Here is a 9,845-nt window from a genome sequence, read left to right as displayed (position 1 = left end):
CTTACCATCTCACCGAACATGTCTTCCTTAGTACGCATTAAATTTTTAATCCCCACCTCTTAAGGAGGGGCTGCTAAACATGGCCTCAAAACTTACTTCATTACCAAGGGCCTACTCATATCATATTCCTTTAATTTTAGATACTCAAGCATTTGTTATCTCCCACTCTAAGTATATTAAATTTGATAAATCTTGGCTTGCCCATGAGAGATTTTATGACTTAGTCTCTTCTTGTTGGCTTAATAATCCTTTAACATCTAATTTAGGTAATAGTTGGGAAATAAAAATGCAATCTTTAAGACAAAAATTACAAGGGTAGAGTTCTAATGTTAGAGGTGAAAAAAAAAAAGAATCAAGTCTAATTTGTTATCTATACTAGGATATTTTGAAAATCAATTAGAAGACAATTGTCTTACTGAGACTGAACTAGAGAATTGGAAATCTTATCAACATGAATTATATAAGCTCTATTTAGAGGAGAAACATTATTGGCAACAATGGTCTAGATTAAAATAGTTTTTAAAAGGAGATCTTAATACCATATTTTTTTTCATGTAGTGGCATCAAGTAGGAAAAAAAAAATACAATTGGTTGTTTAGAAATTGATGGTTCTATGTGTTTTAATCAATCTATAATATTATGCCATATTACAGACTTTTATAAAGGCCTTATGGGATCCTCTACTCTTAGATTATTATCCTTACAAGATAATTTGTGGGTTCCATCTGAAAACTTAACTGCTGATCAATGTCTTATTTTACAATAACCTTTCTCTTTAGATGAAATTAAAAGGGAAGCTTTTGCATGTAACCCATCTAAGGCTCCTGGGCCTGATGGTATGTCATTTCAATTTTATCAATCGGTTTGGGATATTGTTAAAGATGATCTACTTAGGATATTCAGAGCCTTTTATAATAATACTTGGGATGTTTTCAAGTTTAACCTTGCTTCCATCTGTTTAATCTCTAAAAAGGAGGATGATATCACAGTTAGGAACTTTAGGCCTGTTAGTCTCATAAATTGTAGTTTTAAACTAATCACAAAATTATTAGCTGATAGATTAGCTTTAGTTATGGATTCTTTAATAGATTCTTCTCAAACAGCTTACATTAAAGATAGATTAATTTTGGATAATGTAGTATGTGCACATGAGGTTCTTTCATCAAGTGAAAATTAAAAAAACAAAAGGATGTTATTTTCAAACTTGACTTTGAAAAGGCATTTGACCATGTTAATTGGGATTTCTTACTTGAAATATTACATTCTATAGGGCTTTGCTCAAAAATTTATTACTTGGATCAAATTGATTTTAAAAGGTAGTCGAACTTGTGTAAATTTAAATGGTACTTTAGGCTCATATTTTTCTTGTAAAAGTGGGATAAGACAGGGAGATCCCCTATCCCCTTTCCTTTTCATTCTTGTAACTGATGCTTTAAACAAAATCCTTCAACAAGCTAACAGAGGAGGATTTGTAAATGGTTTGGGAAACTTTTCAAATTTAGAAAATGTTATGAGTTTACATTTTGCAGATGATACTCTTCTTTTTCTTAAACCAGATAAAGTAGTTCTGACACATATCAAATGGCTATTAGTGGCATTTGAGAATGTATCTGACTTGAAAATTAATTATGAAAAAAGTGAGATGTATCATCTCAACTTATCAGATACTGACAGTGATGAACTAGCTTCAATTTTAGGGTGTAAGATTTTCACTTTACCTCTTATTTACTTAAGTGTTTCTATTAAATACAAATATCTAAATGATATCGATTGGCAAATTTTAATTGACATAATTGAAAAGAGATTCCAAGGGTGGAAAGGATCTTTATTATCTTTGGGGATTAGAGTAACCCTTCTAAATTATGTGTTTTCTGCTATTCCTTTATATTGGTTATCAATATATATATTATCTACAAAAATTAGACATAAAATAGATAAAATCAAACATAAATTTTTATGGCATGGGGGTAGCTCTACTAGAAGAAAATATTCCTTAGTATCTTGGAGAATTGTGTGCAAAAGTAAAGATCAAGGAGGCTTGGGGGTCTTAGACCTTAAGTTTATGAATAAGGCCTTTGTGGCTAAATTGTGATATCGTTTTCTAGATGAAAAAATATTTTACTGAGCAAATATGGCACTAAAACTTCTCCTTCTCTTTGTTCACCATTTTGAAAATCAATCATAAAATATCATGTAGTTATCAATTTAGGTTTAAATATAGATATTAGAAATGGAAATACAACTTCTTTTTGGTTAGATGGTGTAGTGAACATACCTTAAAACATCAATTTCCAAATCTTTTTTCTATTGTTATTGATCGGTTTATTTCTGTTGCAAGGATCTTTTCTAATTCTCATTTAAGTTTGTCTTTTCAAAGGCAAATAACTGGTATATTTAGAACCGAATAGATTGTCTTGCATTACAAGTTCTAACATTTTACTTTGTCTTCTAATTTGGAAGATATATTGTTAGAGTATGGTGGTATCTCAAATTCTGAATATGATATCATTTGAAAATCTCACATCCCTTTAAAAATCAAATCTTCATTTGACTGGTCCGACAAGATAAAATTCTATCTAAGGTTAACTTAGCAAAAAAGAGTTGGCTAGGGGATCTTACTTGTGCATTTTGTGAACAACCTGAGAGTACTAAACATTTATTGATACATTGTTCTTATGTACGATTGATCTGGAATTAGATTGCAATATACAATTCATTCACCTTTGAATGTAATTCATCAGATGTTTTGTGGTTACTTGATGCTTATATACCCTTAAAAGATAGATAACTTGCAGAATTGTTAAGGGGAACTATTTTATGGAATGTATGGTTAGAAAGAAATAGAGTTATTTTGAATAACGATACTACTCTCATTTCCGTTAAATCATTAGGGTTTAAGATAATTTCTTTAGCTACTTTTTGGTGTAAGTCTAGATCTGAAAATTCATACTTAAAATTAAGTCTAATGTTTTCATGTGATGTTAAGGATCTCCTAGATCTGATACTGGAGGAGAGAGAAGAGTCAATCCAGGCTCTTGGAGCTAGCAGCCCCCTAGGTCAAATGTCTAGAGAAGAGTTGACAGATGAAGATTTACTGCATGAGTAGTCTTCTAGAGTTTAACTGACTTTTGAGCTTTTGTTTGCTTAGTATTCATTTTGTTGGGAGATTAGTTTTTGATGTGATACTGTTTTTATTTATATGTTTTTATGTCTTTTGATGTTAATAGTAAACTGTTGTAAGACTTATCGTATTTGATTTTGGTATCTATTTTGGGTACTAAATCAAATATACTTGATTTCTATGAAATCGATGGTATACCACTACTTTTTTTTTAAAAAAAATTAAGTATTTAGCTACAGCAAAGAGGAATGATAATTTTGGGCCATTGGGCTTATTTTTCTTGCAACTACTAATGCAATATATGGGCTCGTTATGTTATAGGGTGATTGTAATGGAGGTGAAATCTCAGTCATAACTCGTAACCGCATCTTAGGCTGTGACAATATGTGAATGATTGTAGTCGTTAAAAATTCCAAAGAAATCCAATACTGCCAATTGGCGTTTTTATGTCCGTTGTAGGATAGTTAATCGTAGAATCAATAAGGACGGCCGGAGAAGGAAGAGCCGCGATGCTTGTACGTTTTCGAATCGAGTTTCTTTACTATTTTTTTTTAATTAAGGAATTTGTTTCATCAATTTTATAGATTGATTTATTTCCTAGATTAAATATGTAGAAGCTTTCTGTACTTACCAAGATTGACAGAATTTATTTTGCACTATTGAAATTTCGTAGGAAAGTAGGTTTGGAATTTGAACGGTGCGCGTGGAGCCGTGGACTGTGATTAAAAATAAAGGTGTTGCAATAAGATTTGATTTGAGCTGTTGGAGTTGGTTGGGCTGTCAATTCGACTGCCGGAAGCCTGAAGTAATACATAGAAATATAGAATTTGGTAGTGTGAAAAAATCGAGGAAAGAAGGAAGAAAGAGAAGCAATCAAGCAAGTAGGTTTGTTTTTTTTTGTTATAAATGGTTTAGATGAAAAGGACTAAAGGAGTAGAGAATGAGAATGGGGTCCCGGTGCGTGTAATACAGATAATTTAACCAATTGCAGAAATGTGATGCATATTTAAATAACAATATTTCTACTTTCTTCGACTCTTTGGCACGGAGGCGTTCGCCTACTCCCCTTGACCCCCTCCCTTCCTGCCACGCCTTTAATTTTTATTAATTAATTTACAATTCCATTCACACACTACCAATTGAGCAATTTCTCCGATACTAATTCCGATTTTTCTGATTTGCGTTTCCCCGTGATTGAATATTTTTTATAAACCATAATTAATTAAATTAATTTTAGCAAAATAGTGTGATTATTTTTTTCTTTACAAAAACTACAAGGACCAAATTTAAAATTTGGTCTCCACATTTTTCACTATTTCGGCCATATTTCGACTTGTTTCGGCATTTCACGAACACCCTGTATTTCTATAATTATGTTTCGATTCTGTTTCTGCCAGAGACAACCCCTGTTTCTACCAGGGATAGCCCCTGTTTCAAAATAAAGAGAGATCGAATTCCCAACTTGGTCTAAAAAAAAAGTAAGTGTGAAGACCGAATTGAAAATTCGGTCCTTATGATTTTTGTAAAAAAAAAACTAATCATGCTGCTTTGCTAAAATTAATTTAATTAATTATAGTTTATAAAAATAAAAAATAAATCCCCGTGGTATAACCCTTATTATTCCTAATCAGGGAAATGAGCGATTTAATTAATCCGTTCATCAGTACGTGTTCAATTCGTATGTAATTAATTAATTGTATTAAGCAATAAGCAAGCAAAAAATAATAATAAGAAGATTGAAGAAATCAACAGTCAGCAGCCTTGCCTTCTTCTCGGTTGCCTAAAGTCTCCTTCCTCTATTTGCCTCTTTGCCTTGCTCTCACGCAAATTCAACCCAACCCAAGCTTTATTCTTTCTCTCCAACTCCAACTAACTGCTCTTCGTTAGTTAATTAGTTAAGTTTCGCTGCTCAACCCAAAACCAGAAAACAAAAGGTACCAAAGCAATGAGAAAGCACAGCACCAATGGAACTTATGGAACAGGGAGAGCAGGAGCAGGAGCAGGAGCCAGAGAAGAGATCGAGGTCAACGTGCAGCCGCGCGTGGGGGACACCTCAGCGGCGGTGCACCCAACTCCTTCTCCGTCTGTTCCCCCTCGAGGGGTGAAAGGGAGGGGGAGGCCGTACAAGAGCCACTCGCCGTGGCTGGTGCCGGTGATGGTGGGGGCGAACATCATTATCTTTCTCATAACGATGTACGTCAACGACTGCCCCAAGCACTTTGTCACCGGAGGCTCCCCCTGTGTCGCCAGATTCCTCGGCAGATTCTCCTTCCAGCCAACCAAGGAGAACCCCCTCCTCGGCCCCTCTTCTGCCACGTAAGCATCTAACATCATATCTCTCTCTCTATCTTTCCTCCCAATTTGAGCTCTCACTTAGATTCAACTCAAGCTCAATACTTCAACTTAAAGGACCAAATTTACCAGTAAAACGGGTGTCAGAATATTAATTTTGTGTGAGAAATGAATGAATGAATAAACAAATGAATGCAGATTGCAGAAGATGGGCGCCCTGGATGTAGATAAAGTGGTGCACGGTGACCAAGGTTGGCGCCTCATTTCATGCATTTGGCTTCATGCCGGCCTCGTTCATATCCTCGCCAACATGCTCTGCCTTCTTCTCATCGGCATCCGCCTTGAACAAGAATTTGGTTTCTGTACGCCTCACTCACTAACATGATCATTCTCTTCTTTTGATTGAATTGAGGTTTAATTAATTTGATTCTCAATTGCAGTCAAGGTCGGTCTGGTTTATATGATATCGGGCTTAGGAGGAAGTGTTCTGTCGGCACTGTTTATTCAATCAAGCATCTCCGTCGGTGCATCTGGTGCTCTTTTTGGCTTACTCGGTGCCATGCTTTCTGAGCTTCTTACAAATTGGACTATCTATGCCAACAAGGTCTCTCTCTCTCTCTCTCATATAGTTTCAATTTCATGTTTGCTCATACAACTGTATGTCATAATTACAATTTTTCACCCCTCTTAGAAAGAACAATTGTCTTCAGATATCTCCAAATTATTGTTTTTTTCCTTCTCCAATATTTCCCATATAAGCAATAAACAGCAAGGAACGGTAATATGGTATAGTATGGACGTTATTTTAGAGAAAATTACTGTGTTTCATCTTTTGTCAGGCGATGCATACTTGACAGGGATATTAACTTTACGAGACACAATTTTCTTTTCATTTGCAGTGTGCAGCGCTTATGACTCTAATCTTCGTGATAGTACTAAACTTGGCTATCGGAATTTTACCACATGTGGACAATTTTGCCCATCTTGGAGGATTCATTTCAGGGTTCCTTCTAGGGTTTGTGGTGCTGATCCGGCCCCAGTTCGGCTGGGTGAACCAAAAATATCAATACACCCGACCCGGTTCTCTACCTGGACCCGCTTCAACCAAATCCAAACACAATGTTTGTCAGTATGTTCTCTGGATTGCGGCTGCTGTCGTTCTCATTATTGGGTAAGTTATTTTTTCTACACCTTGTAATTGTACTTGTATATCTGTTTATTTTTTCATGGACAAAAGTACAAAATTGCCCTTAATTTATGCAAAATTACAAGAATACTAGCAAAAGGAAACTGACAATAAGAATTGATCACGACAGTTTTGTGGTGGCAATGGTGATGCTGTTTAGAGGGGTAAATGGAAATGATCATTGCTCATGGTGCCATTATCTCAGCTGCGTACCGACTTCCAAATGGAAATGCAACTCTAGCCCTGTTTATTGTGAGGTATTATTTTTTCCTCAATAATCCCCTCTCTGCCATTAACCTTATCAGGCATGGAATACCAATATACCATGGCAGTAGAATTCTTCTAATAAGGTCTGAACGGCTGAACCTGGTTTAATTGAAGAAGAGAAATATTCCATATGCTCTTGAAAAACATACATGTAGAGCTACTGAGCTATGAACCATAAACAAGTAACTTCCATCATAAATGGCATTCGTGAATTGTGTTTTTGTTTATGTGGTGCAGTCATCTCAAGATGGAGATATATTGAGCTTGATATGTCAGGGTAACGGCAGGGCCCGCAATTATACAATGCCTAATGCCACCGATTCTCAAATTCGAGGCCTCTGCACACAGCTATGCACTTGATTATTTTTTTTCCCTTTTTTTCTTCTATGTACATGGAAAAACTTAGTTAGTCTATGTATGTTAGATTGAAGTGAGATGATGTGTGGATTCAGCCACTACTAGTCATTTATTGTAAATGGCACACCGTTCAGATACAAAATTTAATTATTCTCATTGACAGGTTTTATCCGATCTTGCTTATTTATTTATTTATTTTTGAGTTGAAAGACTGTAGGTGAAAAAGTTACAAAGTAGTTGTTACCTAAGAGTATACAAGTGTCTGTGAAAACATACAATTGTAAACAAATTAAAAACGCACAAGAGGTATATGCATCTTGTGGATACAAATTTGATCATCCTTGAATCTAGTGATGGTTTTCTTCATACACATATCACAACTGAAAAAAACACTAAATCTAAATCGGACTGAGAACTAAATCAATCACATCAGAACAGTCACTCATCAGTCGAGAATGCATTGAATCAAATCAGACTAGGAACTGAATCAACTAGTTCATGATAGTCACCTCCAAGCAGAAAAAAGAAGAAAATGAGACAGGAAGCAGCACAAAACAACACACAAACATCAAATAAAAAAAGAAGGTATACCTACTGCACACATGCGGGAGAACACTCGCTCTTTTGTCACCGGAGAGGAGAAAGCACTCGCGATTGATTTGTTACTTCAGTCCGACACCCATCAGGAGGAGATCAGCATAGGTAGATCAGCATAGGTGGTCATGGCATTTTCCTTTACTGATAGCCTCACGTCGCATTTCCTTTACTGAAGTTGCTTATTATTTTGTTCAGATGATAGGAAGTATTACATGAGAATAGTGACTTTGAATTGTTTTGTTACACACTCCCAGAAAATTAAAGAGTTTCTTGAATGAACTTGCTTGCTAAAATGCTCTTCACGCAAAATGTCTTGCAGCACAAACCAGAACCATATCTATTCGCTTGGAAATTGGGCCTTCAATTAAGTATTTAAGTATGACGTTTTGTTTGCTCTCTCTATCTCTGTAGTACGAGCGTGTGTAGGGTTAGTTGATATGATAGGTCATGTTCGGCAACGAAGATTAGAGTGTTGCAGCTTAAGAGTTTAAGCTGTGCTAAGGAGGAGATGTTCGGCTAACAAAGACTTAGAGTAATGAAGCTTAAGTGTATAAAGATGCTAAAGAAAGGCTCTAAGGAGGCACTTTTTCTTAAGCCTATGTTTTTTTTGGCTTAAGAATTTGCTCTAAGGAAGCTTAAGAAAGGTGCTCTAAGCTTATCTAAGGAATTGTTGTTCGGCTAGCTTAAGCAACTAAGAAAGCTAAAGCCACTCTAAGGAGGCTAAAGCCTTGTTGCCGAACATGACCATAGAGCTTAGAAGGAGAAAGAATTGAGGAATTATTTATTAACCCAATATTATTTCCTCATCCCGAAAGCCCATAAATAAGTATTTACATAAGCCCATGGGCCGTAATTTAATAAATTATTCATTTAAGTTTACCTCAAAGGACTTGATTTTGTGTGCTATATGTTCGTTTCTTATGTAGATTGCTAAACAAGAAAATGATGTGTCGGAATCCCAGAATTGAGGAGTTTGATTTCTTTCAAGAAATTAGGATTAATGATTATTCGATTCCACTGCAGTATGTAGTTGCACTGCAAATCTCGGCAATTAATAGGGTAAAAATTAAAAGACGAAGAAGAATGATAAGAATGTAAACAATTGAGATTATATATATTTTGCTTGCATTGAGCAATGAAGAAACCTTTTACCCTGCAACAAACTTCCAACAGTAATCATCTCATCTCGGGAAGTGTGACACAGATGATGATGATAATGTTTTTCTCTCTCTAAAAAAAACTAAAACATACCTAGCTCAATCCATCAATCCATGGTGCATGTGGTGTGGCTTGAAAAACAAAAACAAATTAAAAAAGGTGTAGCTTGAAGTTGAATGTCTTTAGAGTTACACAACCATCAACTATGTCCATAAATGTTGTTGTTATTATTATGATTATAATCCAACCGATCGAGGGCTCTGCTTGAGCATGTGGTGACCACATGTTATTATGATTATAATCCAACTTCATCATGCATGGTACGTATCATATGCGACATCATTTTCCTTGTCTGGGACCTGGCATTCATTCATTCATTGCTCCAATGCTCCTCTTCTCTTTTCTTAATTAATTACCCCTCAAAATATGAAAATGCCCGAATGGGTAATAGGCAACAGTCAACGATGGCGTTCTATCTATCCAAGTCTGAGTCTCGTGTTGCGTGTTTGGGATTGGAGTATTGAACCAATTCAAAGAATAGAACAAATGTAACAAAAACAAAATAGAAAAAAATAGAAGACAAAAGGAAGATAAAAAAAGATAAAAAGCAAAGCATCGTGATGTTGATAGCCCTGTCGATTAATATGTTCTCTGGACATCTTTTGTGGCCACTGCGCAATAAGCAATTAAGCAGTGCCAGTAGTAATGTGTTTTATTTTCTTTTTATTTTTTTTAGGAGAGTAGTAATGTTTGAAAAGGTTGCATTGCCTTGCGTAAGTGGGAAAAGTGCGACAAATGAGGCAGCACCATCTCTGACATTCTGACATTTTTGTAGCATTGCCAATAGTAAGCAGCAACACATACAGG

The 9,845-nt window shown here is 35.4% G+C and overlaps 1 protein-coding gene across 1 annotated transcript; it reads left to right on the top strand.

The window, feature by feature from the left end:
• The first annotated feature begins 4,859 nt into the window (after positions 1 to 4,859).
• LOC144574854 (RHOMBOID-like protein 2) lies at positions 4,860 to 7,395 on the top strand. Its single transcript, XM_078324935.1, has 6 exons — positions 4,860 to 5,437; positions 5,612 to 5,775; positions 5,854 to 6,017; positions 6,313 to 6,584; positions 6,730 to 6,856; positions 7,104 to 7,395. Exons 1-6 carry the CDS (start codon positions 5,067 to 5,069, stop codon positions 7,224 to 7,226), a joined length of 1,221 nt encoding a protein of 406 aa, XP_078181061.1. The 5' UTR covers positions 4,860 to 5,066; the 3' UTR covers positions 7,227 to 7,395.
• The last annotated feature ends 2,450 nt before the right edge of the window (positions 7,396 to 9,845 follow it).

This window comes from Carex rostrata, chromosome 23 (genome assembly GCF_964058835.1).
Source record: "Carex rostrata chromosome 23, lpCarRost1.2, whole genome shotgun sequence".
NCBI lineage: Eukaryota > Viridiplantae > Streptophyta > Magnoliopsida > Poales > Cyperaceae > Carex > Carex rostrata.
This window is presented reverse-complemented; position numbering and strand designations above follow the sequence as displayed.

Coding starts and splice junctions, on each gene's coding strand:
- LOC144574854 (XM_078324935.1), top strand. CDS start 5,067: ATGAGAAAGCACAGCACCAATGGAACTTATGGAACAGGGAGAGCAGGA. Junction 6,018..6,312: donor GGACTATCTATGCCAACAAG/GTCTCTCTCTCT, acceptor TTTCATTTGCAG/TGTGCAGCGCTTATGACTCT. Junction 6,585..6,729: donor GCTGTCGTTCTCATTATTGG/GTAAGTTATTTT, acceptor TGATCACGACAG/TTTTGTGGTGGCAATGGTGA.